Genomic DNA, 17,561 nt, shown 5'->3' with positions numbered 1-17,561 from the left:
CCAAATATTAGTTTATTTAATCTTCTAAAAACTGAAAATGCCATCAAAATAGAAATATAATCAAACAACTCAATCAAAGAAAACTCAATTTTAATAAGATAGTTTATTAGCATGGTCTATAGTTATATGCATATTTCAAATTCTTGATTACAAAAAATATCCCCAGATGTATTAAAGGACATACTTGTATCTCTGAGCTGCCTCTTTTCTTTCTTATTAAGATCTTTCAAAAAACCAAACTCAACCTTTTAGTTGTGTCCACATCTTATCATTACTTCTTTTTCCACTACTTTTTGACTCAAAGTTCTAGTCTCTCCCTTGTCTGTTTCAAATGACAATAATAACAATTATAAATGAAACTGTTTAAAAGTGTTACAAATGCAAATATTTCAAAAGGCTTTCTCAAAAATGAGAAATCTCCCAGACACTTTTGTCTTCAGACATGTACTTTGGACAGCCCAAGTGACGAGCAATGATGTTCTGATATCTGCATCATGCAGACAAGCAATATGGTAGAAAAGATAGAGGACGTCTTTTAAGATAATGACACTCCAGGCATTCACCCCATCTAATCCCTTCCAGTAAGATTAAGTTCTGATAACTGTGAGAGGCAAATGAGTCCTATGTGTGATATAACCCAGCTCAGCCAAGCACTCATTATCACATGTATTCCCAACAGAAAGTAACAATTTCCCATATACACCAGACTAAAAACTAAGGTAGTCATTAATTGGTAATTCTGTTTCATCTTCCTCTGTCTTATCATGAATGCTTTGGCAAGTATTTAGTACCATAAATAGCTACACTAATCTCATTGTGATTTATTAGGACTTTACAAAGTCAAGTAAACACAGCTGGCTTTGTTTTAGCAACACCCAGTTTTGCTATAATGAGCTTCGCATCAAATACGAGAAAACAGTCTCATAATGAAAATAAAAATGACATTTAAACAATATAAAAACAGTGGTGGAGGATAAAGAATCAGATATACAACGTTGAGGTACGCCAATATATCTTAATTAGAGGGAGAAAACAGAGGAAGGAAAAATAATCAACTATTGATCATATTATTTTGAATTTCCTCTGTTTTATGACCACAAGTATCCTAAATTTAATATTAATTTTACAGTAACCACAAACCATATACACTGTTATTGAATTTATTTTCAATTCACCCTCCTTTTAAAACATCTTAAGTCAATTTTAGAAAAAACTGTATATTGCTATACACACAAATAAACAAGTAGGATTTGACACAGATAAAAAATTATGAAATAAAAACAGAGCCATCAACAAATTTTAGAAGATGTAAAGAACATGAATGAATGGTAACTGATTTATTACCGGAGAGATTCAAACCAGAGAGAACCAGTAGTACGGAGAGACAATAATTTAATTATTCCTCCAAAAATTCATTAATTAGACCCTGAGAACCTGTGGAAGTGGAGAGAGAGGGAGGTGGGGATTAGAATAAGAACTGGTTGGAAACCTGTTTAAGAAATGCCTAATTTTTAGGGTGCTCTACACATAAGGGAGATCATTTGGAGAACTAAGAAAGAGCTCTTGGAAATTAAAAGGATAATAGCAGAAATAAAATCTCACATGTGTTGGAGAAAATGTTCAGGAACTTTCCAGAAAGAAGAGCAAAAATACAAAGGGATAGAAGATAGAAGAAAAATGTGAAAAAATTAGAAGATTGGTCTAAAGGATCCAATATTGAAATAAGTAGAGTCCTGGAAAGTGAGAACAGAGCACATATGGGGAGGAAATCATTGGTAAAATAATTCAAGAACAGGACATGAGTTTGCACGCTGGAAGAATTTGCTGAGTACCTAGTACAATGGATGAAATGGATTCACACCTGGGAATTCATGAAACTTCCGACTACTGGGGACAAAGAGAAGACCCTACAATACTTCAGAGAAACATGTAAACAAATGCGTACAAACAAATGGTGAAGAATGAGAACAAGCTTCAGATTTCTTATAGCAACACTGAAAGCTAGAACATGATGAAGAATTACCTTTAAATTCTGAAAATGAAGGATTTTTAATTTAAAATTCTATCCTTGATCAAACTATAAATCACCTGTGAGGGTAAAATAAAGATTTTTTGGATATAAAATTTCTTAAAATTTTACTTCCCATGCATTCCTGGTGAACATAGGAAAGTATTGAAGGATGTACTAAAAACAGAAAAGAGATAAAAAGATTCTCCAGGATGACAAAAGTTCCTCAAAGACAGCTGTGCCCAGTCACCCAGTCCAAACTCAACAGGTCAGAAAGACTCTGGGAGAGGCTTTTTTAGGGAGATGAAATTGATAGCATCCATAATGCATCTAGCTGTCTTAAGAGATGACTGGCTGTGAGTGTGGCATTAACGATTAGAACAAAGAAAACTAAGAAAATGAAAATAAATTAAACAAACAATAAATAAAATAGTTAACTCCCAGAAAAACAAATAATCAGTTTATTCCAAGGCTTACCTCTGAAAAGAAATTTGCTTAGATATACTCAAATATAAGAAATCAAACACTGACTACTGCTCCAATCCAAATGACGATGTAACCATGTGGGAAAAATGAAGAGTTGGGGAGGGTGTGTGTGTGCGTGCGTGTGTGTGTGTAGTGGAGATGGGATAGGGAGAGAGACAAATTCTTGTGTTCCACAGGGGAAGTCAAAACATAATACTTAAGAAGGGAAAACCAAACATGTTTTTAGAGTCATGAAAGTAAGTACCAAAATATTAACTAAAAGATGTGAAAATGCTTATGTCCTTTAGAAGCAGGTAAGAGAAGAGAGGACTGCTATTTTTCTTAAATTCTGTAGAACTATTATTTTAAAGATTTTATTTATTTGAGAGAGAGAAAGAGAGAGTGAGTGGGGCGGGGAGGAGCAGAGAGAGAGGGAGAAGCAGACTCCTTGCAGAGGACCCTGAGATCATGACCTGAGCTGACTGAGCCACCCAGGTGCCCCACTATTTGGCTTTTTAAATCATGGTACATACAATTGTACAAAAACAAAAATGTTTTAAAGAAGGAAACCTGGAAGAATATTCAAGAAAATTCTGAAAAGGAAGACTATTGAGCTGAGATTACAGTTGATCCTTGAACAGCATGGATTTGCACTGTGCATGTCCACTTATACCTGGATAATTTTTCACTAAATAAGGCACAGGACTGAGTATATTTTCTCTTCCTTATGATTTTCTTTTTGTTTGTTTTTAGGATTTATTTATTTATTTTAGAGAGAGAGATAGCATGCGCTCTGGGAGGGAAGGGCAGAGGGAGAAAGAGAATCCTCAAGCAGACTCCCCGTTAGGAATAGAGCCCGGCAAGGGGCTGGATCCCAAGACCCTGAAACCATGACTTGAGCCGGAATCAAGATTCGGCCTCTTAACCAACTGAGCTACCCAAGTGCCCCCCACTTATGATTTTCTTAATAACATTTTCTTTTCTCTAGCTTACTTTATTGTAAGAACACAGTATGTAATATATATAACATACAACGTATGTGTTAATTGACTAATTATGTTCTCAATTAAGGCTTCTGATCAACAGCAGGGTATTAGTAAAGTTTTGGGGGAGCCTGTGCATGCTAACTGTTTTCAAAGAATCTCTCATTCTGCTCGGAATCTCTCTCTCTCTTTTTGGTCTTTTGGTTAAAAAGACCTAAGCTTTAGGAAAAGAAACCTGAGCAGAATTTGTAGCACAGGAAGTTCTTTGGTAATTCACATGGTTCTTCTATGTGAATCTCTAGTCCTTAGCACAATGCCAGGGACACAGGATTTTTCATGAGACAGCCATCTCCCCAGCCCCTCCAACCAAAACAGCTATCACCGAAGAGAAGTTATATATGGTTTTTCAACAGCATGGGGGTCAGTACCCCAACCCCCATGTTGTTTAAGGGTCAACTGTAGTTATATTTTATACTAAAATATAAAGCTGCAGAAATGAAAGCAGCTTGATATGGGTACATATGTGTACAGAAGAGTAGCACAAAATAGAAAATCAAGAAACAAATACAAGTACGTATGAAAATTAAGTAAATATAACATTCCTACTTGGTAGAAAAAAATGAATTATTCGTTATCAGGTGTTGTGATAATTATCTAGCCATATAGAAGAAAATAACAAAAATGAATTCTTTACACCAAAATAATTTCCATATAGATCAAAGATCTAATTGTTAAAAATGAAACTATACAAGTTGAAGGAAGCAGGAATTACACTTTAAAATAATCTTAGAATTTTTGAGCAGGACACAATTTCTAAAAGCAACAGTAGAAAAAAAGTGGTAAATTTATTTTAAAATTTAAGCTCTGTAAGGGGCACGTGGGTGGTTCAGTTGGTTAAGCATCTGTCTTCAGCTCAGGTCATGATCCCGGGGTCCTGGGATCAAGTCCCACATCGGGCTCCCTGCTCAGTGGGGAGCCTGCTTCTCCCTCTGCTTCTCCCTCCGCTCCTCCCCTGGCTCATGTGCTTTGCTCTTTCTCTCTCTCTCTCAAATAAATAAAAAATAAAATCTTAAAAAAATTTTAGCTCTGTAATACTGTATAGATAAAAACAAACACAGAAGCAGTGATAAACTATGTTAAAAGTCAAATGATAAGCTGGAAGCATATAAGACAGAAAAAGGGTTAATACACTTGCTAAAGAGCCACTATCAGTAACTAGGAAAACATAAACATCTCAATAAAAGTAATCAATAAAAAAAAATCCATTAGAGTTAAATACAAATGGTTAACCATACATGAAAAATGCTCAAGATTATTATTAGTGAAAATTAAAACAATACAATACTATTTTTGGCCTTCCACATTGCCACAAGTAGTAAAGAGACACATATTAATTGTTTCTAGCGCTGGCAGATAGGAGATAAATGGACAATTCATATACAAATAGTAGGAATATAAATGAGTTCAACTTTGCTTAAATTTTCTGGCAGTGAGTATCAAAAGCCCTTTGATCTAGAAATTCCACTTTTGGAAACTCATTCTAAGAAAGTCAAATTATTGTACAAAGATCATTTATAAGAATAAACACATAACATCAATCTTTACAGGACAGAGAGACATCTTCAAGTATCTATAAGAGTTCGGTAAACTAAACTATGGTATGTACATCAGATAAAATATTATGCAGTCATAAAACAATGTGGATTTATATTTACTGACATAGAAAGGTGTCCATGATATACTGATGAATGAGGTAATAAGTTGACATACAGGAAATATATAGCGGTCCTATGTTAGTCAATACGCTCGCGCATGCATGTGAGTGTGCATGTGTGTGTATAGAAAAAATTGCAGTAAAGTGAGTGACTCATGAAATGTTACAATAGTTAACTCTGGATTGTGACTACTGATTCTATTCATAGTCTTCATTTTGATTTTCTATATTTCACAGTGTTTCTTTAATAATTTTAAAAATATAAAGCTTAAGAAAGGAGAAATAACATAACATTTTGCGATCAGTAGAAACCCTGAATCCAAAGGTGGGAATATCTGGTCAAGACACAGAACACATATAAAAAAGTGTAAAAGCATAAAGGTGAAACATGGCATCTCTGGAGAGAGTTAAATTTAAGATAGTTGTGTTTTTCTGCTTTAGAACATGGGACTTGTAACAAATGCTCTTCAGGGGACTTTTTGGTGCAGGATTCTATGATTCTTGTCCCTTTAGTACTGTCTTTGATGTTTGCATAAGATTATAATTCAAGATAAACATTTTTGAAGTTAGAAATATCTTTGTCTTTTTCTGTATCTTTAAAAATGTAGATTGTAAAAAAAAATGAACCCACACCCAATTTTCCATTTCCATAAGTAAGGAATTTTTTTTTGAAGCATCTAAAACCCCACATTTCCTAAATACACTCTTGGCTGCAATATTCCTGGCTGTAGCTGCTAAGGAGCCAAACAATTACAAAGCACTTGACATTGACTTTTACCCTTTTATGTAGCAGCATGTGCGCCTCATGACCAGAGTGGGAGAAGCAGGAAGGAAAATAACGCACAGCAAGTATGACTTTGATGCGCATCCAGCCACACGCTGTGCTTGTTCATCCTCTTCTCCAGTTCTTGATGTATAGAATAGACTAGAGGGGGCATCCGAAGCCTGCTAACTCCCACCCAGCAGGAGTATCCTCAAAGCTAGTGCCATTTTTTAAGCAAGTATTTCGATACAATGTAGTTTGTTGTAAGTATTCTATGTGTAGGAGCCCATGCATGCTAACTGTTTTCAAAGAATCTTTCATTCTGCTCTGAATCTCTCTCTCTCTTTCTGGTCTTTTGGTTAAAAAGACCTAAGCTTTAGGGAAAGAAACCAGAGCAGAATTTGTAGCACAGGAAGTTCTTCAGTAATTCACATGGTTCTTCTATGTGAATCTCCAGTCCTCGGTACAACGCCAGGGACACAGAATTTTTCGTGAGATGGCCATCTTCCCAGCCCCTCCAACCACGCCAGCTATCACCAAAGAGAAGCCAGGAAGACCCCAACGTGTGAAAGGACAAAGGCCCCCTTCCATTATGCACGTTTTCAAATTCGATGGTCTCAGAATTGGGAACTCATTGAACAAAACGACTCACATCTGTTTGCACTATAGGATATAGGTATTTTTCGTTTTGAAAGAAAAGACTGATAAAGTGAGAGAACTGGGTGCCCATTCAGAATGTCAGAAACTAACTTCTCAATCCCCTGTATGAGGGATGCCTGGTTCTTGAACCTCACTTCTGGAATTCTGTCTTTCTTAATGGTTGCTCTGGAACAAAACATGAATGACAGGTATTTACAGCTTAAGTTAATATACTTTTTATTTTGTGAGGTTTTTATTTCCTGATATACAGTTTCAGGAGTTTAGAATACAAAGGCACACACATACTTAAAGACATTAGACAAGCAAACACACAGGCTAGGAACTCAGGCCCTTAGATTATTGCTGACCACACTAAACCAAATATGTGCCTTTTTTCAAGTCCTGGTAAATTTGAGTTTGTATTTAAGCCAATATCATCCTTTCAGCATTAGACTAGACATGCTTCCCTTCTATAAAAATGGACGTCTTCCAAAGTGTGTGTGTGCTATTTTTATAAGATCATTTTTGTATTGTCTTAGTGACAAGTTATTTCATCTTAATATTTTATATATGTTAAACATATTACATAGGTATGTTTGATTTTTTTCTCTGTAAATCATAGAAGAGTCTAAATTAGAAGAAACCCAATATTTACTATAATGCATGAAGAATCTTTTCTTTTCTACATTAGTCTACAGAAACTTCAAAAACCTTATGGTATTAATCTGAGATTTTTTTTAAGTCTAATGTTGTTCTTAAGAAGATGTGTTTTTGGACACATTAAGAGTGCTAAACATATGTGTGATGAGCAGTTCCTAAAGAGTTCCTGGCATTAGGAAACTTGTGATTTGAATAAATTATACCCCAGGATTCTTCTAAAACATTTTGTAAAAGACATGAGATAATTTAATATGTACGATCACCTCAAAGTTGGAAATAATGTATTAAAAACAATAAACATAATTGTAAAAACCAAAAATTCTAATTTTCAGAAATACTCAACAGCTTTTTCCTCCATGATCTTTTTTAAAATTTTTATTTCAATTCAATTTAATTATCATATAGTGTATTACTAGTTTCAGAGATATTCAGTGATTCATCAGTTGCATATAAAACCAGTGCTCGTTACTTCAAGTGCCCTCCTTAATGCCCATCACCCAGTTACCCCATCTCCCCCCCATTATCTTTACATTTGATTTCTATTATTAAAACAAAAGTACTTACTCTTGCATGTATATTTTCCTGTAAGAGAGGAGGAGAAAAGTAAATTAATGTAAATCTACATATTTGAGGTAATATGCAAACATTATAAAGCCTTTAAATTTTTACTATATAAAATAAAGTGATGTTATTTTCCATGGATGTTTTATAGAATTGGTCTCATTATTTTGTAATCACATTCCTAAAATTTTATCTGTAGCATGTACATACCAACTTTATTTCACACTCTATATAGGGTTAAAAACTATTGTTTTGGATTACAGAACTATTGATTTTGATTATGTGAAAATGGATTTAAACATCAATTTTTGTTTATATCATGAAAAAAGAGAATCTGTTAAACATAGTACAAGTCTACAGAGTAAAGTATAAATGACTTGCAGGAAATGGCCACCAAGCACTACAGAATATTTCTGTATACAGTGTTAATGTAGGTTATAAACAATTCACCTATGCAATAAGATAATTCCCACAAAGACTTTAATTAACCATGGCTAGCTTTCGTGGCTTCAGTTTTGCTCAAGTACAATGAATGTCCTTCCAAGGCAACGTGATCTGCCTCTCCTTTTATTTCCTCTCTACCTCATTTTCTATTGTTCACAAACTCCCCCAGACTATGGCAACCATGAGGGCTTCCTTGCTCTTATTAAAGTCTAAAAGCAGCTCCTGCCTCCAGGTCTTGGCACTTGCTGTTCCTCGGCCTGCTTGCTCTTCCCTTGAGTATCAATATGGTGCACTCCTTACTTTCTTCAGGTCTTTGCTCAAAGGTTTCTTCCCAGTGAAACCTTCCCGGACCAATTTTTTAAAAATTGTGCCTTGCCTGCACTACTCTTTATCCTCCTTCCCTTGTTTCTTTCTCTCCATAACCCTGTCACTTTTTAATATACTATATGTTTATTTCATTTATTGTCTATCTCTTTGCTCCCCATCTGAATGAGGGCAAGGATGTATGCTTGTTTTGTTCTCTGCTGTAGCCCCAGTACCTGAAAAGCGACTGGCATTTGGTAAGAGTGCAAAACATATTTGTCAAATTAAGCAATTAACAGTAAAAAAAAAAAGTGACAATCATTCAAGTTAAATATCAAGCATAAAGGAGATAGAAGTTTTTGTCTAAATGCTTCATATGGGAATGCCTGGGTGGCTAGTTGTTTGAGTGTCTGCCTTCGGCTGAGGTCATGATCCCAGGGTGCTGGGATGGAGCCCTGCTTCGGGCTCCCTGCTCAGCAGGGAGTCTGCTTCTCCCTCTGCCCTCCCCATCCTCATTCTCTCTCTCTCTCAAAAAATAAATTAAATTAAATTAAAATAAATAAAATTTAAAAAAACTTCATACAGCCATAAAGAAATAAAGTTGTAATCTGTGTTAATAGCCTGATTACCTTGACCTCTGATTTCCAATCTTTTAGAATACAATGAATATGTTCAATATAAAAGTAAAATATTGTGACCCATCTCATAATAGTAGATGGTCTTTTCATTTTCAACGACTGAGAAGTAAATACATGACAAATACCTATGTTGAATTTCATAAATTTTAATGCACTTAAAAAGTTTGAAAAAATTAATCCCAGTGCTCTATATATGTGGAAAACAATGGTATACATATATGCAAAACAAGTACTCCTTCACTCTTCAGACATCTTATATGAATGGATTCCTAGACATCTCGAAATAACTAGGTTCTGCTGACTCTAAGACCTCCTTATTGGAATCAAGCAGAGAATTCTAATTTTTTAAAAATCAGCAACCACTATCTTTCGGACAATTATTCACTGCTGTTGGAAGAACCTTTTATGAAAGGGATTGCACAACCCCTACCCCCAACCCAATATTTCCATCCACTTATTTCCTTTAAGTTTGTCTCAGTTTCTGTCTCCTTCTAATGAGGAATTTCATTTTCCCAGTATGCTCTGTAGATCATAGATCAGAAAATTGGGGGGAAGTTGAATAAAAATATAAATGCATTTTTCTATGGAAGCAAGCGAGTGAACAACGTGATCATTTTAGAGCCCAAACACAAAATTTGAAGTTGAAAGAAAAGATTGTTCTTTTAACTCCTAAAGAAGATATAGACTTTTTTTTCTCTATTTCATTTATTTTAACCAAATAAAACAAATACTATGACATAAATTAGCATGGTGTTTAACGTAAGTATAGATTTTACAAGAAGGAACCTCAGAGATTTTCCAACAGGGAAAACCTGTTGGAGTAATGTCATAGTACTATTACATTATAACATCTCCTTATTTGCTCATCATTTTTTAAAAGTCTCCCTTTTAGGCTAAAAATTTCCAGAAGTGAGTCCCAGGCAAGGACAATACAGGGAGGAGGAAGTTAAATTGTGTCCATTCACCCTTTTATGGGGAAAGTAACAATATAACCACAACCACACCGCCTACCCTCATGGGCTCATTTTAATTTGACCTACAATTAACACATTTTTTATGTGGCTAATCATTAAGAAATTTAATGATTACAGTTTTGTTCAAACATGGTGCCCCATAACAAGGAACTGAAAAAAATTTCCAGAAATGATTTTAATTTTTATTTGGAACATTCCATTACAATAACGTTAGGAAATATAAAATGTGGTGAACAAATTGAACTCTATTCCTTTAGGTTCTATGTTGCATGAGCTTTCAGCTTCCTTCTGAATGGAGAAACTGTAGTAGTGAAAGGAACAGCCAAAGCACCCAGATGACTAGAAGTTAGTTTTCCTCCTGAGGATGGTGGCTTCAGTTAGGAAGAAGAAAAATGTATATAAATTTATAACCACAAGACATAAAGCTAGAAACGTGTCTTCCAGCTACCAAAAAACTTGGAAAAGCCCCTTTGTTCTTTATCTATTACAAAATAAATAGATCTCTAGGGACTCTGAAAGTGGGGATTTGGTGGTATTTATAGCTAGAAAAACAGAAAAAGGAGGTAGCAGACAAGCTATTCTAATTATAGTTACACTTGCATTTACGGCTATTCTATTTTTCATTTTCCTCATACAGATCAGAAGCCTTAAATAATCCCAAAGAGGCTAAGTAACTAGAGCTTTAGAAGATGACTTCCATAAATTTAGAGACTGTATTAATAGCATTTTCATGCAATCTTAGGGGTCACTAATGGGAATCTGTAAACACTCCTTGTTGAAAAAATAAAAACTTGCAGATTTCCAGTTTGCAGGCTACAGATGCAGATGTGATATTGTGCTTCCAGAGAGTTTTAGTCTTTTTTTTCTTAAGGTCTCCAAACCCTGAAATCACTGCTTAGATTGTATCTGTAGTCATGAAGAAAGTCTATCTGCTTCAGGGAAAGCAGCTAGTTAAGTACTGATTTCTTTTTCTGAAGTGGTTCTTAACCTGAGTATGTATCCACAATTACCTGAGGGTGCTTGTTAATATGTAGCTAATATGTAGCTTGAACTGGACCCTAGGGGTCCTTTTCTCTTTCTTTCTTTCTTTCTTTCTTTCTTTCTTTCTTTCTTTCTTTCTTTCTTTCTTTCTTTCTTTCTTTCTTTCTTTCTTTCTTTCTTCTTTTCTTTTTTTTTTTTTGGTCTGGAGCAGGGCATAGGAATCTGCACTTTTAATACACATCCCTATGGATCTGACACAGGGGAAATCATACACCAAGAAACGCTGTCCTAACGTTTCAAAGGGATTCAAAGTTATTTTCTAGATACAAATATTATTTTCTCTTTTGAAAGATAATGGGCTTCAAAGAATAGCCAAAGGTTATGAGCTCAAGTCTGTTACAGAACCAGGAAATCTCTCTACCATCCTTTTGGAAATTAGTCTTGAACTTCACCGTGACAGCTTCTGGTGTGTTATTTAAATTAACTCTGGTATTGTTATTAAACTTTCCAGATGGTTTGTTTATCTCCCCAAGTAGAAGGTGTGTTCCTAGGAGGCAAGAACTATGCATACATATATAAATATATATTTTTAACATTATCTAGCACTCTTAATAAATATTTATTAGGCCCTCAATAAGCATATTTTAATTTTAGTTCAAATGCAACCTAAGTTGCTGTAAAAATCTGCTTTAACTTCTGAGACCTGAAGCCACCTCTCTCATGGATATTGCTTCAAACCCTGTTGTTCCAATATCCCCTTGCACGGTAGAAAATGGAGGCCACACCTAATATTCATTAGAAATTGGCAACTGTGCACTTGGGCTCCGTTATTTAGCCACAAGGAAAAGGCAGAGACACAGTAATAGCTTTGACTGATTACTTGGCAAGGGAAGCCAAGCCCCTTGGGGTGTTCCAGACTCTCTTTGGCCTATAAACCTGTTTAAAAACCTGTTTCTCAGAATTTAAAGCTTAGCTCAATTGGGGTCAGTATTATAGTAATGTCAATAATTCTGCTCGCAGCTTTCAGGCAGACCAGTACAATTCATCATCGACTTTATTTTCATGGAAAGGCAACTTTTGGAAAAATAGCTCTAACTTAAGCTATTTTATTTTGATCATTCTTTTCCTTAAGAAATAGTTGTGCCAATATTACTTCACTTGGATTTTGTGCTTTCTAAACCTTAGCACCTTCCGGTGCCTGAAATCATTCCCTAAAATCAGAATAGTGCTGAATACACAAGATTTGGGACATCCACCAAGGCAATAACTCAGGGCTTTCAGAAAAAGATCAAAATAAGTCACTGGGTCTGAAAGTCATTTTCAGTAATTGAGACTTCATGATGTTTCCAAAATTACCTCTGCCTTTAGCTGCTTTTAGGGGGTTTGGTACTGGGCTACACTGCCAAGTGGAATACTCTGGCAGGGTGCATTTCTTTCTCTTAGGAGTCAAAAGCCTTAATGAATAATAAACCAGTGTTCACCCCCACTGAACAGGCAGCTCCATTTTTAGTCAACCATTAGGAGCACATGCCAAAGTAAATTAACTACATCTGCTCTCGGTAGGGACCTCCATTCCTGGGGTTGTAGTTGGAGTGATGGTCAAAGGTGCTAGTTGTGCACTTGCTGTGAGGTTTCTCTCTTTTAGTTCTAGAAATTGAAGAAGGAGAATGACTCAAGATAAACATTTCTTGGATCAGATCTTGCCACTAGATTAAGGTAGGAAACGTATTCATTCACACCCAGGATAACATCGTTCTTCCTCCATAGGAAAACAAATATCTGTATATTTAGAAGATGTTGCTCCTAATATAGGAATATATTAAGGTGGATACAACTTCAAACTTTAAAGTTCCTCTGAATTGATTTCTAACACTGAACCAAACTGCTGTTAGTGGAGAAATAATGAACTGGAGCTACTCGTCACATACCATCTTTAAGAGTTACCTGGTCACGTTAAGCTCCTTGTGGGCAGTGTATAACTCTTAATTTATTTTTGTATTTGCAGCACCCAGAACTATGCTTCATGTAGCATAAGCACTAAATAAATGCTTGTGATTTCATGACTTGAATATCTTTTCCATGATATGAAAAATTGGTAAAGAACTGCAACAACTTAATGACCAATGGCAGGCAATAAAGCTAATTTTTAAAAATTCTTCAGACCCTGCTTAAAACCAGTGTCAGTCCCCGTTCTAGCCTGGAAAGACATTTTCCAGAATCCAGGAGTGCCCCTATCTGTGGGGGTTTTAGTTACCACAGTCAGCTGTGATCCAGAAGTATATGCTCCTCCTTCTGAATTGTCAGCACATATAGGAAAAAACACAGTATATATAGGGTTTGGTACTATCCAAGTTTCAGACATCCACGGCGGGTCTTGGAATGTAGCCCATGTGGCTAAGGTGGGGGCCCACTGTAGTCTCATTTTGTATCCTGATTTCACTTTAATTCGGCTACCAATCTCTTGTACCATATTAGGACCCCAATTTTTGTCCCCCTACAATAGAGGCTATAAGGGGGGAGTGTGCTAGATGCTCAGACTGGTTGGTATGCTTTGATTTAGATATCACAGCTCTCTCTGGTTTAATCTTTGACAATGGATAATCCTTAAAAATGAAAGACCACAGTAGAACCACTAGGTAAGAAGTGGAGTAGGGCAGAAATTTTGGCTTTAAGCCTCATGTGGTAGAACACGATATATACAGGAAGATGCTAATTTCATTTAAAAGAATAAACACAAACCCATGTCCATATTTATGCCTATAAATAAAATCAGAAAAAAATATCAGCTGCGGTTATTAATACATGGTCTAGCCAGGAATTAATACATGGAGTAGCAAGAATTTTTATCTTATTTGTGTTTCCTTATATTTTTTAGATATTTATAGTGAATCATTTCTTCCAGATTAAAAAAGTGTGTATTATGTAGCACCAAGACTTAAGGGATGAGGAAAGAATTCATGACTAATTCTCCTGAAACTAACAGGATCTGACCTGTCCTCATCAGTCTCCCCTCTTTCCCCACAGTGAATCTGGGGGAAAGAGGAGAGCCAGGCAGAGAGTCACGGGACCTTCCCCTAACTTTATTATTCCTCATGCCCCAGTGCTGTCTCATGTGGGGGCAGGCAGGTAACAACAGCTTTAAGAAGAGCCTTTTCTTCCACGTTTCATTTTTTGATATTGCATTTTTCTCTGTCTACAGAGCCCCCAATCATCCCCGATGTTATTTTTAGTCATGCTCACGGAGGCGGGGGGGGGGAAAAAGTCAATCAGGGTTTCTGGCATGTCAGCTTTTCATAAAAGGAACACAAAGTAGAGCTCCCAGCAAGCCTCATCAAATGTAGGATTTATGTGGGAACTTTCATCCACATCCAGTTAAAATGTTCCCTGCTAGGCATGGAAATCATCATTTGAAAAGGCCTTACTTTAAGGACTGGATACAGTGGCTCAAATGTTGCTTCAGCTCTTCTTCCTTTTCATAGGATTCCACTACGCTGTGTGCCTCATCATGGTGGTAGCAGTAGATTTTATAAATATCTTCCAGTGGTCCTTTAATCTGCAAGAACACTTCTCCTGATAAATGCAAAACAAAGGCAAAATGACATCAAGTCAGACCAAACAGACACTCTACATATTTATTCTTTGACGATGTTGACCAGTGTTAACATGTTGAATAGGTCCCATTTTATCCCCAGGTTACTCAGGAGGGGTGGATGACATTCCTTCCCTTCCCTTCCCTTCCCTTCCCTTCCCTCCCCTCCTCTTCTCTCTTTCTTCTTTTTCCTTTCTTTCTTTCTTTCTTTCTTTCTTTCTTTCTTTCTTTCTTTCTTTCTTTCTTTCTTTCTTTCTTTCTTTCTTTTTCTTTCTTTCTTTCTCTTTCTTTCTTTCTTTTTCTCTTTCTTTCTTTCTTTCTTTCTTTCTTTCTTTCTTTCTTTCTTTCTTTCTTTCTTTCTTTTTTCTTTCTTTCCTCTCTCTCTTTCTTTCTTTCCTCCCTCATCCTTCCCTTTCTCCTTTTTTCTTCCCTTCCTTCCTTTCTTCTATAAAAGGAAGGATAAAGAGCTTAATGGAGACAGGCATCAAAAGAAAGCTGGTTTTCTCAGAGGTGATTTATGCACTTGGCTGTTGTGTAGAATCCTGTTTAAGAGCAATACAGAATCAGCCTGTATGGGTTTGGATCAGGCTGTGCTACAGACTTGGACAGGTTATGACTTGGACAAGTTATGTTTACTCTCTGAATCTGTTTCCTCGCCTATAGAATGGGGACAATAATAGATTCAATTTCAGAGGGTCATTATAAAAATTAAAGGGGTAGTGTGTGTGTTTAGTACACATACAGTAAATGCTCAAAACGGAGCAGTTATTGTGAATTTGTTAGAGGAATGGAAAGTGAAATTTCAGGTTCTAGGTAAATTAATTTTGCTATTTATTCCACTAGTGTTTCCCGAGATTCTCTGAAGGGCAAGCAATGGAGTTTAGGGAAATAAAATATTTCCTTATATGTCATAATAGAAAGAATTGATCATTATTACTGTTAAGAATTCAATAGGATAGGGGCGCTTGGATGGCGCATGGGGTTAGGTGTCCGACTCTTGGTTTCAGTACAGGTCATGATCTCAGGGTCATGGAATTGAGCCCTGTGTGGGACCCTCTGCTCGGTGCTTGAGATTCTCTCTCCCTCTCTCTCTCTGCCCCTCCTCCCCCACTCTCTCTCACTATCTCTGTCTCTCTCTAAAATAAATAAATAAATCGTTAAAAAATTCAATTGGATAATACTATAAATTATGACTATATCTTCTAAAAGCAACTTGTGTTAATTGTATCCAGGCATTTAAGGAATCTTTTTGGATATTATGATAAAATTGCATCTGTAACTGATGACTCAAGTAGATATTGAACAATAGTTGGATTTAATCACCCTCTCCATCACTTGAAAATGTATATTAAGCATCCACTACACACCCAGCACTATGTTAAGATGATTTGGGAGACACAGAAAAAAATATGTGATGGGGTCTGCTCTCAAAGACACTGCAAATTTGGGATTGACAACGATTTCGGACTGAACTGATTGGGAGTTACACAGAACTACCAATCTGGACCTATTATAGTAACAAGAGTCTGTCATTCTTCCTACAGAAATAGAATGCCCGTTGTATTTTCAACATGCTTTGCCCACGTTAACCACTTAATTCCCTATATGTATGGGGAGATAAGTGGTTATTTATCCCTATTAAATAAGGATGGGCAAATCTGAGTTTGAAACAAATAAATGACTTTCCCACAGTCCTGTCCAATAGAAACTAAGCCAGGATTAGAGGCTGTATTCTCCTCAGTTTTACTTAAGTGTTATTAGCTCTCCACACGTCGGAGCTTTGCTGGATGGACATGTACAAAGTGATGCAGTTGGAAAGAACACTGAACTCAGAATCAGAAATCACTGTTGTCTAGGGTTTGGGGGGCAACTGAGTCGATTCTCATCACTCCTGAGGATGAGTTTGAGAGTTAAATGGAATGTAGACATAAAAAACACCTGGAATGAACTAGCTGCTCAATAAACATCACTCATCTCTTAATGCTACCTTACTCTCTCTAGAATTAAAACACTAGTACTTCTAAATATCACATTCTGTTCTAATTTATATCCAGCCAATAAGAGACTTTTCTTAGTTAGACTACATGTGTGTGTGCATGTGCGTATGTGTCTTATTTTTTTTTAATAGGGCTTTTCTGTGGACTTGTAAGGAAACAGTGTCTATGAGCATCTTTGGAACTGAAGGCATGAGGGATTTTTGTTTTGTTCCTGGGATTGAATTGATGAATTGATCCTTCTACCAGTGTAATTCTTGCGGATCTGGTCTTCAAGACAGTTAGCAACACAGACAATAAGGAACGAAGTAGTTACAAGAAGAGAAAATAAAATAGGATAGTAACCTAAATTTAGGGTTGCTCAGAAGATGAGGAGAGCCTCCCAGTAATAGAGCCAGGTGGCAAATGAGAGCGAGGGCTTTGGCTGGGGGAGGGTATTACCACCCAGAAGTGGGAGCGAGTGAGTGGCAGGCCCAGAGGAAAATCAGCAGTAAGTCAAGAAGAGAGGATCTGGATACACACAGCCCACCACAAGATGGGATTGTAAATATATGTGTTCACTACAAAGCAGTTTAGAGTAGAGACAAAGAAAGGAAGAGGTAAGGGCGACCTCATAAATCTGCAATAGGATCAAGTCAGAAAGTCAAAAAACAAGGGACAAAGACATTTATTTTGCACATATATTTTAACAGAAATGGTGTCGTTTGAAAGAATTTATAGCTCTCTCCTTAACAGCAGAGTCAATTTTTTTTTTACTCTTTTCCAAGTAAAATTCTTTTGGGGCTCTAATAACAATTATTGAAGTTAAAAGATATTTAAGCACTCTAATTGAAAGTCATTTATTC

General features: G+C 36.2%; 1 protein-coding gene across 2 annotated transcripts in view; it reads right to left on the bottom strand.

Annotated features, from left to right (window-relative positions):
• Positions 1-17,561, bottom strand: part of ARHGEF38 (Rho guanine nucleotide exchange factor 38) — a 121,723-nt gene that overhangs the window by 33,384 nt on the left and 70,778 nt on the right. For both annotated transcript variants that reach the window (XM_025873731.2, XM_073891203.1), the window contains exons 4-5: positions 14,556-14,703; positions 7,797-7,814 (exon numbers count right to left, since the gene is read on the bottom strand). In XM_025873731.2, coding sequence (XP_025729516.1) covers positions 7,797-7,814; positions 14,556-14,703 — 166 coding nt within the window. The remainder of the gene's footprint in view (positions 1-7,796; positions 7,815-14,555; positions 14,704-17,561) is intronic.

Source organism: Callorhinus ursinus, unplaced genomic scaffold, assembly GCF_003265705.2.
Source record: "Callorhinus ursinus isolate GAN/ISIS: 27379988/994484 unplaced genomic scaffold, GSC_fseal_2.0 scaffold4, whole genome shotgun sequence".
Classification (NCBI taxonomy): Eukaryota; Metazoa; Chordata; class Mammalia; order Carnivora; family Otariidae; genus Callorhinus; species Callorhinus ursinus.
The sequence above is the reverse complement of the archived record's forward strand: the minus strand, read 5'-3'. Positions and strand labels throughout refer to the sequence as shown.